This window comes from Salmo salar, chromosome 13, assembly GCF_965601325.2.
Source record: "Salmo salar chromosome 13, fSalSal1, whole genome shotgun sequence".
In the NCBI taxonomy this organism is placed as follows: domain Eukaryota; kingdom Metazoa; phylum Chordata; class Actinopteri; order Salmoniformes; family Salmonidae; genus Salmo; species Salmo salar.
In genome coordinates this window covers 68,785,737-68,806,567 of record NC_138303.1, presented here as the reverse complement: position 1 = coordinate 68,806,567, position 20,831 = coordinate 68,785,737, and the positions used below count along the sequence as shown (strand labels likewise).

The window sequence follows — 20,831 nt, the reverse complement described above, 5'->3', positions numbered from 1 at the left end:
GATGTTTGATCAGGTTCAAGTCCAGGCTTTGGCTGGGCCACTCGAGAACATTCAGAGACTTATCCCGAAGCCACTCCTGCGTTGTCTTGATTGTGTGCTTAGTGTAGTTGTCCTGTTGGAAGGTGAACCTTCAACCCAGTCTGAGGTCCTGAGCTTTCTGGAACAGGTTTGCATCAAGGATCTCTCTGTACTTTGCTCCGTTCATCTTTCCCTCGATCCTGACTAGTCTCCCAGTCCCTGCTGCTGAAAAACATCCCCACAGCATGATGCTGACACCACCATGCTTCACTGTAGGGATGGTGCCAGGTTTCCTCCAGCTGTGATGCCAGGCGGTCTGGTGCAGGTGAGTCATGAACACTCACAGAAGGGAAGTGGGACATTGTGTGCTATTGGTCACCATTGAAAAATAAGGATGTTCAAGTGGTCAATGTGAACCATCTGCTCTGAGTATAGAATTTGCTGCCACGTGTTGTAATTTTTCCATGGAAAAGGGTAAGAAAGCTACACATAGACATGTAGTGACATAGGCTTTTAGAGATAGAGGCCAATCTAGGGAGTGTGTGAAGAGAATACACAGCACATAACCCATACTGAGGTTGTCTGACTTGTTTTGAACAGCAGTGGCGGTTCTAGACCATTTCAACTGGGGGGGCCAAGCTGGGGCCAGTTGTACTGTTAGAGGGGCCAGTTACATTAGACGTTATTGTTGTCATATCGTTTTCTTCACTGCATTGCAGGCATTAGCAGGCAAAAGACCATGTTCATAATCATTAGTGTTCCGCGTTGCCACTGTCTATTAAAGGATGTAAAAAAAGAACGATAGCAAAAATGAGTTATGTCAAAATTATTTCATACTCCACATTTAGGGGGGCCACAAGGGGGTCCAAAACTGTTGAACAGCCCATGAGTGTTTTTAAAGCATGAAAAAGATCCAGCGTGGCTGAACCCACACTCCGACCAGCAAAAAGGAAGTTCCCTCATAGTGCATTGGCGTAAACTTGGCTCCAATAAAAGCATCCGTTTGCCACCTCAGCGGTAGACAACACGTTGCCTTTGTTTACCACAAAACATCCCCTCGGATGAGTCTGGAGGTACGACCCTTCAGTTTCCCTTTGCAACCAAGCACCATATAGGAGCCACGGTGGAACCCAAATGGACATACAGTAGCTGCCATAACACATGGTGGAGTATTCTTGATACACACAGGAAACAGTTTAGTGTGAAAAACCCAGTAGCGTTGCAGTTCTTGACACAAGCTTATGCGCCTGGCACCTACTAGGCATTTAAATATTTTGTCTTGCCAATACACCCTCTGAATGGCACACATACACAATCCATGTCTCAATTCTCTCAAGGCTTAAAAATCCTTCTTTAACCTGTCTCCTCCCCTTTATCTACACCAATTGAAGTGGATTTAACAAGTGACATCAATAAGGGATCATAGCTTTAAACTGGATTCACCTGGTCAGTCTGTCATGGAAAGAGCAGGTGTCCTTAATGTTTTGTACACTCAGTGTATACCCTTCATCATACACTATATCAGTTTGTCAGACTGCCTTTTGGTTTGTATTGTTCACCACTGCTGTTTTCAAGATGTTCAGCATTCCTCCCCTGGGCAGGTAACCACCTTTCTGTCATCAAACATATGCTTCTCAGCACATGACATTTTGTATTTTAAAGATTAGTTTGCTCCCAAACGTGACCAAATATACAGTATGTACTTCTATATATGGTAAAATATATGCTCCTATCAAATGAGATCCACCCAATCAATTTGGGTTTATTTACTATTTGGCAACATAATAGATCATATTCATTCACAGTTGAGTGTTCAAAACATTTACAAACCATGTCATATATATATATATATATTTCTCATACATTTCCATATATACGTGTATCAAACAATACAAAGTTAGAGAAAGAGCAGAGAAAAAATGTGCAGTATCCAAGACAAGGTTAGGATTAGGTTAAATTACCCATAGAATAAAGAGATATTGAACAACATATATATCCATAGGTCATACATTGCATTGGAATCTACAAAGCATTCAACTGGACAATAATTAGTTGGAATATGATGACAACAGTTTGAATAGTTTTGGTAACACTTTACATTAAGGTGTACTTAAAATGATTCTTAAGTTCAGAGTTCTCTGATACAGAGGGGTTGGGTTAAATGCGGAAGACACATTTCGGTGGAATCCATTCAGGTATGTTGACTAGGTACCCCTTTCCCTAAGTAGTTTATAAACAATGAATTGTTAGTTATAAAAGTTAAAGTTATAGCACATTAGTTAGCTGTAAGTTATCGTTAAATGAATAATTAACAGTTTATTAACTACTTATTTATGTATATAATTATACCTTAAGACAGTATTTCTCAATCCTGGTCCTAGGGACCCAAAGGTGTGAACATGTTTTTTTTTTTGCCTCAGCACTAACACACCTGATTCACATCGAAACGTTTGATGATGAGTTGATTAGTTGAATCAAGTGCTAGGGCAAGAACAAAAATGTACACCCTTTTGTGTCCCCAGGACCATCATTAAGAAACACTGCCTTAATGTAAAGTGTTACCCAATAAGGTTTACAAAACCATTGAAGTGATATATTCATAGATGATACAAAATCTGTGTTTCAAGTATGCCTTAAAATCAATCCAAGCAATGCAACTGTGTACTGGTTCTCATTCCAGACATGAAGAAATATCTGAGCTCGAGGAGCAGTAGATGAGCTTGTATGTGCTGTACCTGAGGTCAAGTAATTTTTTATCACATTCCTTTGAAATGTCTGTAAATGAGTGAGAAGTCAATTTACAGATTAATTAAAAGCGGTATTTGATAGTTTCACGTTTCTTTGGAGACTTGAATTTCTTATCAGTAGTATGCTTCACAGTATTCGGCCCCATAGTAGTAGTCGCAGCACATAATATGACAGATTTTAGGATTGAGTGCTCGTCAAATTGTTGTCAACAACAAACCTCTACCTATGTTATTTACAGCAGAAAGCCAAACAATTATATTACGCACCATCAGTATTAATTAGTCATACAAATGAACACATTGATACAGAATTATGAGTGTTACGGGTGAGCCTCTGTTCCACCAATGTGCTCCATATAATTTTCCTTGAAGTCAATCATCATCCAAAGCCTTCTCCTCGGTCAGGGGTTCCAGTGGCAGCGCGGTTCTGTTCCTGGGGGTTTTCTTGCGGTGTCGTCGAGGCCGGGCCTCTGAGAACCAGTTGGCGAGGGTCATGGCGACGCGGATGAGGCCCAGGTTGATGCAGTGCACCTCGGAGGTGACAGGGATGTCTGAGAAGAGGGCGTGATCCCTGCATAGCAGGGCAGAGCTGCCACTGCTCTCGAAGTCTCGGACTATGTTCAGGATCTCCTCACGCTCCGCCTGACGCATCATGCCCCGCACGTTCAGCAGGGTGGAGACGTGCTTCTTCCTGCAGGGATGATGAAGGGAGGGAGAGAAGGGGAGGAAAGGGAGGGAGATAAAGTCTGGTGTTAGTGCGTTTCAGTGGTTTTGATGCTGATTCATGATTCAATTATGCAGAGCAAAGGGCCATGACTTATTATGTTCAGTTGATCTATTGATAAAATAGTATGTATATTTCACGCCAATTAGACATGATTCAACAAAGATGTGACAAAACCTTAATTTTCTTCACCCGGTACATCTACCAGACTTTCCAAGTAAATTGAATTTAAAGTGTGTTGCGATTTTAAATTCACTTTAATTTAAGTTTGATTTGATTTGCTGATTGTTTCAATATGAACAAGAGGAAGGGTTTGTTCACAAAGCAATCAAGGGTGGGGTGAAACTGACTGAGCCTGTAAACAAAGGTGTTAAACAGTGGTTGGGGGGATGAGGGGCTGATGTAGGAACTATTGGAACATATGGGGGAGTCCCAGTGGTGTACTGCAGACTTTGATCTCTGAAAATACCAACGGCGAGTTGCAAGCAAGCAAACAAAAGGCACTCCTTGTGCCTGAATGAGTTAACATCATATCGACCTGCTTTAGCTCCATCCTTTGATTCCAGAGCGTGGCACCAGAATGTCTCCCGTGGGGTGGCAGGAAAAGGAAATACTCCGCAGAAGCTTCCTGTCTGCCGGGCCACGGGTCATGCGTCACATATTGGGTACGCTGCCAGCTAGCCAGCCAGTGGCTGACCCCATGAAACACACAAACAACGAGGGGCCAGGGACAGTACCTTATGGGGCTAACCAGCCTCTGCCACTCAAAACAGCTCCTCGGTCCTCTCCAAGAATAGCAGGGTTAATATAAGTATATTTCCGTGCTTCTTTTCCTTGTGTTGACCCATTGTGTCAACAGAAAGTCGACAATGAGTGCACAAAACATTAGGAACACCTGCTCTTTCCATAACATAGACTGACCAGGGTAAAGCTATGATCCCTTATTGATGTCACTTGCTAAATCCACTTCAATCAGTGTAGATAAAGGGGAGGAGACAGGTTAAAGAAGGATTTTAAAGCCTTGAGACAATTGAGACATGGATTGTGTGCCATTCAGAGGTTGAATTGGCAAGAGAAAAGATTTAAGTGCCTTTGAACGGGGTATGGTAGTATGCCAGGCGCATCGGTTTGAGTGTGTCAACAACTGTAACGCTGCTGGGTTTTTCACGCTCAACAGTTTCCCGTGTGTATTAAGAATGGTCCACCAACCAAAGGACATCCAGCCAACTTGACACAACTGTGGGAAGCACTGGAGTCAACATGGGCCAGCATCCCTGTTCCGAGGGCTAAAAGGTGGTGCAATTCAATAGTAGGAAGGTGTTCCTAATGTTTTATACACTCAGCATATATGTGGACAAAAATTGTGCTACCTTTGTCCACATGCCAAAAACAGCACTTATGAAACTGCACTGTGGAATGTAGGTTCTGTGTACTGTGGCATTGCGTATATATGAAATGGTGACCAATGAATGACACTTGGCAAATTAGTTCACTGTACAACGTTTCTAAACAGTGCTCTATACTGCATTCCCCAAATGATTGAAACCTTTACCGTATGTCTGGAAACTCCTTCACCAGAACAGCAACCTCCATCTGGATGGATGGAGTGTCCTCCAGTAGAATGATGTCAGCTAGATGAGTGAGGACACTGTCCAGCCAAGAGGATCCTGACTCCTGAGAGAAGAGATATAAGATAAGTCCTCATAAAAATGTGTAACACGAATGACCACCCAGAGACATATAAAAGCATTTGAAAATGCATATGCATTCTTCATTGTCCATTTTTGTCCTTAAAAGGTTTAGCTAATTTCATTGTTCTGGATGAGTTGCGTACTTTAAGTACAAAGGTCAATCATCTCCTTTGTCCATCAGCCATCAACGTATGGCTGATGGAAAAACCATTGAAAAACCATTGTCTCAATCCATGATTGTCGGACAAAGAATCCACCAAAACCACACATTCCTTTAATGTACAGTGTTAAATATCACTAATATGTGACAATAATGATTTTTGTAAACAAATGTTCCATTTTGGAATTATAATAAGAATGGTAGCAACATGGAAAATCATTGTGGAAATCTGTTGCAGCTCAAGTCGACTACAAAATCCACTAATCAATTCTCTATCTATGGGCTGACTGGCTAGCTAGCTAGCTAACGTTAGCAAACGTAGCTACAGACAATAATACCAAAGACAATATTAGCATGTAACATACTGTAGCTAGTTAGCTGTAAAATCGCCTAAACAAACCTTTGGCGAACACCAAACGTGATTGCTTATTTTTTTATTTTAGCAATAGCTTTTTTTCTGGCCACTCTTCTATGTTCAACCTGCAGATGATTGTGCCTCATAGTGGAGTCTAACAGGCTGGTCGCACACGCTCGCGTTGCAAAATAAATTTAGATATCTATGTTATTCAATTATTGCACCCACACTACTCGCGTGCGCCAACAAGTGTCTGCGTTGCCAAGGGCTAAAATAGAAATGAGTTCTATTTGTGACGCAGATTGCGCTGCAAGTCCTGCCTCTCCCATCTCCTTATTGGTTTATAGAAGCAGGTACCCACGTGCCATCTCCTCATTGGTTATACCCATGTGGGTGACTAAAAGACGAACAAGGTCAGTGGCGGTAATGCACCTAAATTATGAAAGTTGCCAATCGCAATATAAAGTCAAGAAAAGAAAAAGCCTGGAAGGAAGAGAGATGACTAGAAACGATTCGGTTGATGGTTTTATGTGTGGATTAATTGGCGGAGTAGAGGACCATGTGCATTTCAGGTAAAATAACAACTCAATGTTTATATCCCAGGACCAATTAGCTAGCAACAGCAAGCTAGCTAAATAGGACAAATTAGCTGGTTCAGAGTTTGTTTTGATACTTTCACCTGCGTGTCGTGATCGCGTTTGGTGTCCGGGGACAAAATACATTTATGCATGATGGCACATGCGCGCAGCCGATTTGGGTTCCGTGTAACATTCGCAATGGCAGATACACTTTTGAGGAGATGGGAAATGTTGCCCATGCCACGTTAATGGTCCATGCAGTGCATTATGGCCGATTCAGAGACAAGGAGCGCTCTCCTACAAGGAGTTAACAGTCTTTTGGGCGCTAGCTCAAAAACTCAAAATTAGCACAAACTTAATCAACAAGAAGTACAACATTACAAATATTTTCTGAGATGGCAAGATAATTAACTTTCTATCCATAGGATCATATAGCTTTGGAATCGTGACACAACATACTTTGAGGAAAATACCCATGTTTCTCAACATATTTTTAAACACATACTTTGAGAAGGGATTGTATGACGATTAGCTTAGCAACCTCGTCACACAGCAAATCAAATCAAATTGTATTTGTCACATGCGCCGTGTAGCCCTTACTGTGAAATACTTACTTACAAGCCCTTAACCAACAATGCAGTTCAAGAAATAGAATTAAGAAAATATTTACTAAATAAACTAAAGTAAAAAATAAAAATTAACACAATAAAATGACATAACAATAAAAAGACTATATACCGGGATACCGGTAATGAGTCAATGTGCCTGGGGTACAGATTAGTCGAGGTAGTTTGTACATGTTGGATGCCGAGCAGTCGCCATACCAGGCGGTGATGCAACCGGTCAGGATGCTCTTGATGGTGCAGCTGTAGAACCTTTTGAGGATCTAGGGACCCATGCCAAATCTTTTCAGTCTCCTGATGGGGAAAAGGTGTAACCGTGCCCTCTTCATGACTGCCTTGTTGTGATTGGACCATGATAGTTTGTTGGTGATGTGGACACCAAGGAACTTGAAACTCTCAACCCGGTCCACTACAGCCCTGTCGATGTTAATGGGGGCCTGTTTGGCCCTCCTTTTCCTGTAGTCCACGATAATCTCCTTTGTCTTGCTCACATTGAGGGAGAGGTTGTTGTCCTGGCACCACACTGCCAGGTCTCTGACCTCCTCCCTATAGTCTGTATCATCGTTGTCGGTGATCAGGCCTACCACTCGTGTCGTCAGCAAACCTAATGATGGTGTTGGAGTCGTGCATGGCCACGCAGTTGTGGGTGAACAGGGAGTGCAGTAGGGGACTAAGAACCCACCCCTGAGGGGCCCCGGTGTTGGTTCCATGTTTCATGAGCTGATATAAAAGATCCCAGAAATGTTCCATAAGCACAAAAAGCATATTTCTCTCAAATGTTGAGCACAAATGTGTTTACATCCCTGTTAGTGAGCATTTCTCCTTTGCCTAGGTGTGGCATATCAAGAAGCTGGTTAAACAGCATGATCATTACACAGGTGCACCTTGTGCTGGGGACTATAAAAGGCCACTCTAAAATCTGCACAATGCCACAGATGGAATGCTGACTGTAGGAATGTCCACCAGAGCTGTTGCTAGAGAAATTAATGTTCAATTCTCTACCACATCTGGCTTCTTCACCTGCGGGATTGTCTGAGACCAGCCACCCAGACAGCTGATAAAACGGATGAGTATTTCTGTCTATAATAAAGCCTTTTTGTGGGGAAAAATGTATTCTGATAGGCTGGGCCTGGCTCCTCAGTGGGTGATTGGCTGCGCCCCTGCCCAGTCATATGAAATCGACAGATTAGGGCCTAATGTATTTATTTCAAATGACTGATGCCAAATCTTTTCAGTCTCCTGAGGGGGCATAGGTTTTGTCATGCCCTCTTCACGACTGTCTTGGTGTGCTTGGACCATGTTAGTTTGTTGGTGATGTGGACGCCAAGGAACTTGAAGCTCTCAACCTGCTCCACTACAGCCCCGTCGATAAGAATGGGGGCGTGCTCGGACCTCATTTTCCTGTAGTCCACAATCATCTCCTTTGTCTTGATCGCGTTGAGGGAGCGGTTGTTGTCCTTGCACCACATGGTCAGGTCTCTGACCTCCTCCCTATAGGCTGTCTCATTATTGTCTGTGATCAGGCCTACCACTGTTGTGTCATCAGCAAACTTAATGATGGTGTTGGACTCTTGCCTGGCCGTGCAGTCATGAGTGAACAGGGAGTACAGGAGGGGACTAAGCACGCACTCCTGAGGGGCCCCCGTGTTGAGGATCAGCGTGGCAGATGTGTTGTTACCGTCAGGAAGTCCAGGATCCAGTTGAAGAAGGAGGTGTTTCGTCCCAGGGTCCTTAGCTTAGTGATGAGCTTTGAGGGCACTATGGTGTTGAACGCTGAGCTGTAGTCAATGAATAGCATTCTCACATAGGTGTTCATTTTGTCCAGGTGGGAAAGGGCAGTGTGGAGTGCAATAGAGATTGCATCATCTTTGGATCTGTTGGTGCAGTATGCAAATTGGAGTGGGTCTAGGGTTTCTGGGATAATGGTGTTGATTTGAGCCATGACCAGCCTTTCAAAGCATTTCATGGCTACAGACGTGAGTGCTACGGGTCGGTAGTCATTTAGGCAGGTTACCTTAGTGTTCTTAGGCACAGGGACTATGGTGGTCTGCTTGAAACATGTTGGTATTACAGACTCAGACAGGGAGAGGTTGAAAATGTCAGTGAAGACACTTGCCAGTTGGCCAGCGTGTGCTCAGAGTACACGTCCTGGTAATCCGTCTGGCCCAGCGGCCTTGTGAATGTTGACCTGTTTAAAGGTCTTACTCACATTGGATGCGGAGAGCGTGATCACACAGACGTCCAGAACAGCTGATGCTCTCATGCATGTTTCAGTGTTACTTGCCTCGAAGCGAGCATAGAATTTATTTAGCTCGTCTGGTAGGCTTGTGTCACTGGGCAGCTCTCAGCTGTGCTTCTCTTTGTAGTCTGTATTAGTTTGCAAGCCCTGCCATATAAGACGAGCATCGGCGCCGGTGTAGTACGAGTCGATCTTAGTCCTGTATTGAAGCTTTGCCTGTTTGATGGTTCATCGGAGGGCATAGCAGGATTTCTTATAAGCTTCCGGGTTAGAGTCCCGCTCCTTGAAAGCGGTAGCTCTACCCTTTAGCTCAGTGCGAATGTTGCCTGTAATCCATGGCTTCTGTTTGGGGTATGTACGTACAGTTACTGTGGGGACGATGTCCTTGATGCACTTGATAAGCCAGTGACGGATGTGGTACACTCCTCAATGCCATTGGAAGAATCCCGGAACACATTCCAGTCTGTGCTAGCAAAACAGTCCTGAAGTTTAGCATCTGCTTCATCTGACCACTTTTATATAGACCGTGTCACTAGTGCTTCCTGCATTAATTTTTGCTTGTAAGCAGGAATCAGGAGGATAGAGTTAGTCAGATTATAGTCAGATTTGCCAAATGGAGGCAGAGGGAGAGCTTTGTAGGCATCTCTGTGTGTGGAGTAAAGGTGGTCCAGAATTTTTTCCCTCTGGTTGTACATTTAACAAGCAGATAGAAAATAGGTAAAACTGAATTAAGTTTCCCTGCATTAATGTCCCCGGCCAATAGGAGTGCCACCTCTGGATGAGCGTTTTCCTGTTTGCTTATTGCGGAATACAGCTCATTGAGTGTGGTGTTAGTGCCAGCCTCGGTCTGTGGTGGTATGTAGACAGCTATGAAAAATACAGATGAAAACTCTCTCGGTAGATAGTGTGGTCTGCAGCTTATCATGAGATACTCTACCTCAGGCAGGCAAAACCTTGAGACTTCCTTAGATATCGTGCACCAGGTATTGTTTACAAATATGCATGGGCCCCTGCCCCGTGTCTTACCAGAGGCTGCTGTTCTGTCCTGCCAATAGAGTGTATAACCCGCCAGCTGTATGTTCTTAATGTCGTCGTTCAGCCACGACTCGTTGAAACATAAGATATTACAGCTTTTAATGTCCCGTTGGTAGGATATACGTGCTTTCAGTTCATCCCATTTATTTCCAGCGATTGAACGTTAGCTAGCAGAACGGAAGGCAAGGGCAGATTAGCTACTTGTCGCCTGATCCTCACAAGGCATCCTGATCTCTTCCCGCGAAACCTACGTTTTCTTTTCCAGCGAATCACGGGGATCTGGTCGTGTGTCTGTAGTATATCCCTCGCGTCCAACTCATTGAAGAAGAACTCCTCGTCCAATTTGAGGTGAGTAATCCCAGTTCTGATATCCAGAAGCTCTTTTCGGTCATAAGAGACGGTAGCAGCAACATTATGTACAAAACAAGTTACGAACAACGCGAAAAAACAAACGAAATAGCATGGTTATTTAAGAGCCGATATGACAGCAGCCCTCCCCTCCGGCGCCATCTTGATCCACAGAGTGATAACGCTGGCATGCGGGACCAAGGACCTGACTTTGACTGGAATACAAATAATACATAAAAGATGATAAGGCTGCATTGAGACACAGGGCTTCTGCCTCGGCTCATTCAGTGTGTGTGTGCGTGCGTGTGCGTGTGTGTGCGTGTGTGTGGTGTGTGTGTGTGTGTGTGTGTGTGTGTGTGTGTGTGTGTGTGTGTGTTTGTGTGTGCGTGCTGAGACACAGATTTGTGTTTGATTATGGCCATGTGTCTTGTTTATGTCACACTTTACTTGAATGAGAGAAACAGATCATGCTCTACTGACTTCCTGGTTTATGTCATGTTATAACAGATCTGTTCAGTAGCCAAATGTTTAATTTATAAGCCACATTTTATAACCACCGAAGGAAGACTGCTCTTGCTTGTCAAGCTATGGCTCTGATTTCTTGTACATTCAAGCCTTTTAAATACCCTTCAGTTAACAAACCATCTCTAGCTCTTTATTGAAGCACAACTTCAACTAATATTTGATCTTTAATCAGACAAATAAATAAGAGGAACACTGCTGTTCTGGATCTAAGGCCATCTACCGATGGGATACGTACATCACTATCTGGAGTCGGTCGGTGTGGTGATTGTCTCACTGAACTGTAGCGAAGCTTCCATCCAACTGATATTCACAAGCATCATAACATTTGACTTAAATGGAAAAGAAAGTCTGGAGCTTCTCGCACCCTTTGTAAACATGCTCTAAAGTGGCAGGAGCATCAAAATAACTGTCAGGGACTGTATGGGGTAAATGTTTCTAGTGTTAAAGGTTCTTTGTTGAAAGGGTTCTCCCTGGAACCAATAAATGTGTCTCCTACAGGGACAGCCAAACAACCCTTTATGAATCCTCTTTTTTTGTAAGCTGTATGTTTTTCAGACATACTTTCTCAGAAAGAAAGACAACAGCACGCAGTGTGCTAACACAGCTTAACCTCCCCATCCACTAAAAATATCCTCTTCCCTTTTAGACAGTGATTAAAAATGTATTCAACCCCCAGTTTCCACAGATGTCTCGTTCTGCTTCTCAAGCGAAAGGCAATCAAGGCTACCTAGAAACACATCAAAGTCATCCAGCTGACAGGAACAGGAAGTTCCTCAAAACACAGAGACTTCCTGTTATCAGCGCGAGGTGACAGATATTTGTTTCAACTGGCTCTTGGAGAGGGGCAAATGCCATGCTGGCAGACCCAGTTCCTCACAATCTCCCACCCCCTGCCTAACACTAACGTAGGCCTGCACTCATTCATCTCCATCTCACTGACAGCGGCCATTCTTCAGCCTTCTACCCCGTATCAACACTGTATGAGTTACGCCTGACCTGGCAACCCCCAGGGTCACGGGACCATTCGTAACAGACAGGCCTCTGCATTCCACAGCCGAAGTCCTTTTGTTTCGTCTTAAAAAAAAAGGTATAAAATATTTTTTAAATCTGCTTCTAAGTGATTTTTCAGAACAAGGTCAATGAAGATTATAGGGAAGTCAGTTTCTCAGTGGAAAGACTGACAGGGTCTGCCCTATGTTCCCTCAGCCTTATCTTTTCTGAGCCCTATGTTCCCTCAGCGTGTCCGCCCTATGTTCTCTCAGCACCTCAGCATTCACTTAACCAATTTCAAACAAAATTGGCACGTGTATTGTATTTTATTAGAGGGCTATTATAAATGCATGCTTAGGGTTTACCAAACAATTATTGCAAGTGTTTAGCTTAATCATCTTATTTCATTCAGACAGTTGTTCCCTTTCAGTCAGTCACTTGGTATAACATACTACGGCGAGTCAACGACCAATCCTATTCACCTGAAGAAAACTGAAAATTAAAGGAGCCAATGGATGCCGGGGCTCGAGATTCAGCTCCGACTTAGGTGTCTGTTAGTGGGGGGAGCGTACTTGTTTTTTTTTCTGTTTGCTGAAAGCTAAGCACTTTCTGCTCTGCTTGTGTAGCTAATGCTTCCTTGCTTGGGTAAGAGGGCCAGTGGTAAGAGTTCAAAAAGCCTAACCAGACAAATTTGAACCTCCAACCTCATGCATGGGGTTTCGCAATGAAAAGTTAGTGCTGTCCTGTTTGCCTGGAGTGGAACCACACTCAGGAGGCTTGCCGGGAGAGAGCAGCAGCGGTGGTTAGAGTTAATAGGGTTGTCATCTCATCTGAGTGAGGCTCATTCCAGTTTCTCTGGCAGTGTTCAGAGTCTGGATTCCAGGGATGATATATGTACGGTTTTCAGAGTGTGAATAAGATGGCATCTGTACAGGGAGCCTAATGCCCCGGTTTTGGATTTGGTGGGGGAGAGTGAACCATTGGTGGTTAATGCACCTTTGATGGAGCTGTGTCATAGGCTGGCAGATCACCTGGGTTGGATTGGCCGTCTTCTTCTCCACAGCAGAGTTCCTCCAGGTTTGGGTGAAGTTATTTACCTCCTATCCATGCAGCGCTTACCCATGTTTAAAGATTTTGCTGATGACCTGGGAATCCTCTCATTCAACCAGGCTGGTGCTACCAGGTTACGGCGAGCTCAATAATGTAGAGGGTACGGAGGAGGCGGGGCTCATTTAAACACTGCCGATGGATGGAAAGCTGGCAGGTTACTTAGCTCCAGAGGCTAACAAGGGGGCTTATTCTAGCATTGTGCTTCCAAATACACAGTGCCGGTTCTTGGCGGATCAGTTGGACAAAATGTATCAGGCTGAGGAAGTGGCGGCCCTTTCGTTGAATGTGGTCCAGTGCTGCAGATGTATCATATCGATTTGCTGCAGAAGCTAAATAAGACCGTGGAGACGGGGAATCCGGTTTCAGAGCTTCTCGACGAAATCCATGCTATGGCTGATATTGTGCTGCGTCTGTACCGCTGTACTAACCTGGCTGTGGGGGAAAGTATGGGGGCAATCAAGGGTGGTGGCTTAGCAGGGCCCTCCTCCCCAAGCATTTGCTGTGGCAACAGTGCTTTTAAGTGGCTCGGTCAATGGGGCCAAGTTACAAGTTGCCGAAGTCCCTGAACCCAGTGTGGACCGGGTATCAGAACAGAGGTAATACGAAAGCACATTGTTTCTACCCAAGTATCCTTGGTGAGGGGTATCAAGACTGTGTTATTGTCCAGGTGTGGGCATAACAAAAAACGAGTTCCTTCCACACATTCAGACACACGGTTGTCAAGAGTGGTGGATATGAAAACAAGCATGATAAAAAAACAAGTGATCCCAGTCCTCAGGGCGGCGCTTTACCTTTTCAGGAGATAAGGTATGGAAGACTGGCAGCATTCTCCAGTCCAGTGGGAGGCAAGCAGTTTCACCATGGGTGATGAGGATGGTGACAGGGGCTCTGTAGTGCCTCTGGGACTTCTGTTGACTTCTGTTGATGCTTTTGTTTTAGTGCTGGGTGACTGCTATGTGTCTGGACGTATCTCGGCACTGCCATCAGCTGCTCATGGTATCTCAGTCATGCCTAAGGATGTTAATTCCTTGGAGGGACTGTTGTTGCAGGGGGTTCTCATGGACCGGGTACTGTCCCACAGAGTGATCACGACATATGCATCCTTACTGGGATGGGGAGCGCTGTGTGTGGGCTACTCAGGAAGAGGGATTTGGTCAACAGCGCAAAGGGCACTCATATCAATTACCTAGAGCTACTGACTGTTTTCTATGGCTGAGCCGTTTCCTTCCGATGTTGGAGGGCCAGTATGTGTTGATAAGGTCTGACAACAGGATGGCGGTGGCATACATCAACAGGCAGGAGGGGATGTGGTCTCTCTCTCTCATAAACCTGTCCCGTTATCTGCTCGTATGGAGCAGTGCACATTTCAAGTCACTTAGGGTGAAGTATCTTCCCGGATCTCTCAACGTAGGTTTGGATCTGCTTTCCAGGGGGTGGTCCTATCTCTACGGAGTGGAGACTGCACCCCTCGATGGTTGCCCATAACACGTATTCTAGTCTGTTCTTGTCGATGATGGATCTGGATGCTCCATTGGGAACTGATTATTTGGAGTATCAGTGGCCTTGGATCCTGCTCTATGTGATGGTTGGGGATCTGTATGTGCTATCAGTACACCCTTCCGGGCTTTCGAGCAGTTCCCTTTCTCACCTCCTCTGTTTGCTTCCAATGAACAACGGAGGTTGCATGGCCTGTGTCTGGTGCACGCTTTACGCACGTGCTGTATATGAATAGGACCAAGGATATCTGTGTTTGTGGCCAGCTTTTTGTATTTTTCGCTAATCCATATGACAACAAAGGACAAGGATTGCCTAGCGGTGTGCGTGCTCACGCCACTAAGGGTGAGGCGGCTGCTTGAGCATTGTTCAGGGGCATGACAAGGTTTTATCGCTTGGATGTAACTGCTGTCGGTGTGGCTCATAGTGTTCTTATGGCTGGGACCAGGAGTGGGTGTTAGGCAGCATACAGGTTGCGCATTTATCCAGGTTAAAGCAAGTTTTCAGTGGGATGGAGCCTCCGGCTGCCGTGGTTCATCAACTCTAGTCGATGCTATACCAAGTCACAACAGGTGGTCTGATATTTTGGACTTTTGGTTCCTTTTATCAGTTCTGACATTTCAGGATCGCAAGGTAAGTTTTGTTTTTGGAACCATGGGGTCTATGGACTTGGGCTGCAGTGGCAGCATGTCAGTGCGCATAGCCAAGTTGCAGCAGGTTCTGGTTCCCTATATGGGGCTCTGACAGTTCAGGCCTCATGAGGCTCTGACAGTTCAGACTTATCAGGTAAGTATTAGGGAAAAAGGTGGCTTCTATACCCCCTTTTAGAGGTGGTGGAACCTTTCTGTGCTTGAGCTGCCCTGGGCATCCTAATTTGGTACCCTCTGAGACGGCTTGAGTCGTTGTTGCTCCTAGACATTTCCACTTCACAATAACAGCACTTACAGTTGACCGGGGCAGCTCTAGCAGTGCAGAAATTTGATGAACTGACTTGATGGAAAAGTGGCATCCTATGACGATTCCACCTTCAAAGTCAATGAGCTCTTCAGTAAGGCCATTCTACTGCCATTGTTTGTCTATGGAGATTGCATGGCTGTGTGAAACGGGTGCGACTGAAATTGCCAAATCCACTAATTTGAAGGGGTGTCCACATACTTCTGTATATACAGTGCCATGCAAAAGTATTCATCCCCCTTGGTGTTTTTCCTATTTTGTTGCATTACTACCTGTAGTTTAAATAGATTTTTATTTGGATTTCATGTAATGGCCATAAGCAAAATAGTCCAAATTGGTGAAGTGAAATGAAAATATTACTTGTTTCAGAAAATCAAGAAAAATTCAAAACGGAAAAGTGGTGCATGCATATGTATTCACCCCTTTGCTTTGAAGCCCCTAAATAAGATCTGGTGCAACCAATTACCTTCAGAAGTCACATAATTAGTTAAATAAAGTCCACCTGTGTGCAATCTAAGTGTGACATGATCTGTCACATGATCTCAGTATATATACACCTATTCTGAAAGGCCCCAGAGTCTGCAACACCACTAAGCAAGGGGCACCATCAAGCAAGCAGCACCATGAAGACCAAGGAGCTCTCCATACAGGTTAGGGACAAAGTGGGGGAGAAGTACTAATCAGGGTTGGGTTATAAAAAAAGATCCCAAACTTTGAACATCCCACGGAGCACCATTAAATCCATTATTAAAAAATGGAAAGAATACCACAACAAACCTGCCAAGAGAGGGCCGCTCACCAAAACTCTTGGACCAGGCAAGGAGGGCATTAATCAGAGAGGCAACAAAGAGAACAAAGATAACCCTGAAGGAGCTGCAAAGCTCCACAGTGGAGATTGGAGTATCTGTCCATACGACCACTTTAAGCCGCACACTCCACAGAGCTGGGCTTTAGGGAAGAGTGGCCAGAAAAAAAGCCATTGCTTAAAGAAAAAAAATAAGCAAACACGTTTGGTGTTCGCCAAAAGGCATGTGGGAGACTCCCCAAACATATGGAAGAAGGTACTCTGGTCAGATGAGACTAAAATGTAGCTTTTTGGCCATCAAGGAAAACGTTATGTCTGGAGCAAATCCAACACCTCTCATCACCCCGAGAACACCATCCCCACAGTGAAGCATGGTGGTGGCAGCATCATGGTGTGGGGATGTTTTTCATTGGCAGGGACTGGGAGACTGGTCAGAATTGAAGGAATGATGGATGGCTCCAAATACAGGGACATTTTTGAGGGAAACCTGTTTCAGTCTTCCAGAGATTTGAGAGTGGGAAGGAGGTTCCCTCTCCAGCAGGACAATGACCCTAAGACTACTGCTAAAGCAACACTTGAGTGGTTTAAGGGGAATATTTAAATGCCTTGGAATGGCCTAGTCAAAGCCCAGACCTCAATCTAATTGAGAATCTGTGGTAAGATTGCTGTACACCAGCGGAACCCATCCAACGTGAAGGAGCTGGAGCAGTTTTGCCTTGAAGAATGGGCAAAAATCCCAGTGGCTAGATGTGCCAAGCTTATAGAGACATACCCCAAGAGACAAAGTAGTAGGCATGTTGTGTAAATCAAATGATACAAACCCCCCAAAAATCTATTTTAATTCCAGGTTGTAAGGCAACAAAATAGGAAAAATACCAAGGGGGGTAAATACTTTCGCAAGCCACTGTATAGTGTATGTTATACCAAGTGACTGACTGAATGGGAATAACTATTGTTCGCTGAAGGAGGGAACGAAGTATAACATATTATCGCCCTGCGCCGTCAGGGGATTTGGGCTCGATGAAGAGAGGCACTGAATTGAGGAAATGAATGTGACCCCTGGTATTATAGCAAGAAAGGCAGGGCTTCCAAGTGCGGGCTTGGCATCCATTGGCACGCATGTTGGGTAGGATTTCAGTTTTCAGGTGAATAGGATTGGTCGTTGACTCCCCATAGTATGGCGTACCTTGTTCCCTCCCTTTGGGAACAGTAGTTATATTAATAACTGTACATTTGTGGTCATTATAACCATAAATCAGAGGGATGACTGACCATGTCTTTGAAGAGTCCTTTGAGCTGTTTGGCCTCGTCCTGAAGTCGGAACGCCATCCTCTTTCTCATCTTCGATGATGTGCAGATGACCCGTCCTCGCATGATCGCACGCACATACTCCACCAGGATCCGCCTGTGTACCTCCCCCACCAGTATCTGTCAATCAAATAATCAACCAGTCAATCGTTCAGTCGTCAATTGCAATATAAGTGTTGATAAACAAAAAAAATGGGATAGAAAGGGCAAATATTTATTATTTTATGTACAGTGAGGAAAAAAGTATTTGATCCCCTGCTGATTTTGTACGTTTGCCCACTGACAAAGAAATGATCAGTCTATCATTTTAATGGTAGGTTTATTTGAACAGTGAGAGACAGAATAACAACAACAAAAAATCCAGAAAAACTAATGTCAAAAATGTTATAAATTGATTTGCATTTTAATGAGGGAAATAAGTATTTGACCCCCTCTCAATCAGAAAGATTTCTGGCTCCCAGGTGTCTTTTATACAGGTAACGAGCTGAGATTAGGAGCACACTCTTAAAAGGACTGCTCCTAATCTCAGTTTGTTACCTGTATAAAAGACACCTGTCCACAGAAGCAATCAATCAATCAGATTCCAAACTCTCCACCATGGCCAAGACCAAAGAGCTCTCCAAGGATGTCAGGGACAAGATTGTAGACCTACACAAGGCTGGAATGGGCTACAAGACCAACGCCAAACTGCTTGGTGAGAAGGTGACAACAGTTGGTGCAATTATTCGCAAATGGAAGAAACACAAAAGAACTGTCAATATCCATCGGCCTGGGGCTCCATGCAAGATCTCACCTCGTGGAGTTGCAATGATCATGAGAACGGTGAGGAATCAGCCCAGAACTACACGGGAGGATCTTGTCAATGATCTCAAGGCAGCTGGGACCATAGTCACCAAGAAAACAATTGGTAACACACTACGCCGTGAAGGACTGAAATCCTGCAGCGCACGCAAGGTCCCCCTGCTCAAGAAAGCACATACACCTGCCCATCTGAAGTTTGCCAATGAACATCTGAAGGATTCAGAGGACAACTGGGTGAAAGTGTTGTGGTCAGATGAGACCAAAATGGAGCTCTTTGGCATCAACTCAACTCGCTGTGTTTGGAGGAGGAGGAATGCTGCTTATGACCCCAAGAACACCATACCCACCGTCAAACATGGAGATGGAAACATTATGCTTTGGGGGTGTTTTTCTGCTAAGGGGACAGAACAACTTCACCGCATCAAAGGGACGATGGATGGGGCCATGTACCATCAAATCTTGGGTGAGAATCTCCTTCCCTCAGCCAGAGCATTGAAAATAGGTCGTGGATGGGTATTCCAGCATGACAATGACCCAAAACACACAGCCAAGCTAACAAAGGAGTGGCTCAAGAAGAAGCACATTAAGGTCCTGGAGTGGCCTAGCCAATCTCCAGACCTTAATCCCATAGAAAATCTGTGTAGGGAGCTGAAGGTTCGAGTTGCCAAACGTCAGCCTCGAAACCTTAATGACTTGGAGAAGATCTGCAAAGAGGAGTGGGACAAATCCCTCATGAGATGTGTGCAAACCTGGTGGCCAACTACAAGAAACGTCTGACCTCTGTGATTGCCAACAAGGGTTTTGCCACCAAGTACTAAGTCATGTTTTGCAGAGGGGTCAAATACTTATTTCCCTCATTAAAATGCAAATCAATTTATAACATTTTTGATATGCGTTTTTTATTTTATTTTGTTATTCTGTCTCTCACTGTTCAAATAAACCTGCCATTAAAATTATAGACTGATCATTTCTTTGTCAGTGGGCAAATGTACAAAATCAGCAGGGGATCAAATACCTATTCCATCACTGTATTTCGCGCAACATGTTATCGTGTCAGGTATGTGGTCATTGGTGGATACCTGATAAGGTGGGCAGTCCATTCTTCTGAACTTCTTAAAGTGTTGCTTGATGCTTGCTTCGATGGCTTCAAATGCCTCAGTGTTGTTTAGCCACTTTCTCTTCACCAGCTTGTCACAGAACGGCTAGAATAAAAATACACAGCTTTCATTCACATGAAGTTGATGAACAGCTTCTCCTATATCAAAATGTTTGTGCTAACGTTAGAGCATGTTTGTTTGTATTTGATCAGTCATGAATAAGTGTGGAATTGGTGAGTTGTGTATTGAGGAAGTTTTACCGCCCTAACAAAAGAAAAAAGCACATTGCCTCACCCTGATGTGCTCAAATAGTTTTTCCGTCAGAACCCTCACTGATTGGTTAATGATCCTATCGAGGGAGGAGTTAGCTCTCTGTGTGGACTCCTCACTGCCCTGTGGGTCACACTGCCTGCAGCGCTGTACAAAGGACCTACACAAAAATTGGAATGCAAACCCTGTTGGTCTCGGAATGATCGTATTTCTGACATGGAAAAACCACTTGAACCATTTACAACCTTAATCATGTGTATAACCTAGTTTGATCATGTTGTTAACTCTAGCAAGATAGTTAACTTATTATTCGCAATGTTAGCAAGCTTGTCTATCGGGCTGGATTATCTAGCTAACTCATTGGTCTATGCACTTGAATGCTCTCTTGTCGCATTTACGACTTCACCAACTTGAAAATATACGTTTTCGATGAGCATTTGAATGGAGCATCAGTCAACACAATTGCCACGAGATGTACTGGGTATCTACCTTAGAGGAGGACAACAGTTGACCAGAGCGATGGTCCTGGAGATGTATCCATCACCCCGGTCCCCAAACTCAGCCTGGGTCTCATGGAACATCTCCACTTTTCTCTGGAAACTGGAAACACAGTAAGATTATGAAAAGAAATCCATATATATCGATTTACATACAGGTTATTGATTGAATATACTCATTGTCCATGTCTCTATAAGTACACATTCTCCTCACCTGCACAGGAAGTCAGACAGCCCATTAAGACTGCAGCGGGCCACCCTGGCCCCCAGAAACGAGCTTACAGCTGTGGATCTGTCTAGGTCCACCGTCAGTCTCTGTTACAGCCACACACATACACACTAATAAGGGTAGGAACTTCAAAATCCAACCAGCCAAAATAGGTCATTCCTGAATATTCATAACAGATTTACAAATGTCTTAGAGTTCTTTGCCACAATGTCACCAGACTGCCATGGTAATAG

The 20,831-nt window shown here is 44.3% G+C and overlaps 1 protein-coding gene across 1 annotated transcript in view; it reads right to left on the bottom strand.

The window, feature by feature from the left end:
- Positions 1-1,755: 1,755 nt before the first annotated feature.
- Positions 1,756-20,831, bottom strand: part of LOC106567624 (exocyst complex component 3-like protein 2) — a 39,308-nt gene continuing 20,232 nt past the window's right edge. The window contains exons 7-13 of the mRNA XM_014137127.2: positions 20,584-20,684; positions 20,362-20,472; positions 19,897-20,032; positions 19,585-19,707; positions 17,669-17,824; positions 5,042-5,163; positions 1,756-3,456 (exon numbers count right to left, since the gene is read on the bottom strand). Of these exons, the coding sequence (XP_013992602.1) occupies positions 3,138-3,456; positions 5,042-5,163; positions 17,669-17,824; positions 19,585-19,707; positions 19,897-20,032; positions 20,362-20,472; positions 20,584-20,684 (1,068 nt within the window). The 3' untranslated portion in view covers positions 1,756-3,137. The remainder of the gene's footprint in view (positions 3,457-5,041; positions 5,164-17,668; positions 17,825-19,584; positions 19,708-19,896; positions 20,033-20,361; positions 20,473-20,583; positions 20,685-20,831) is intronic.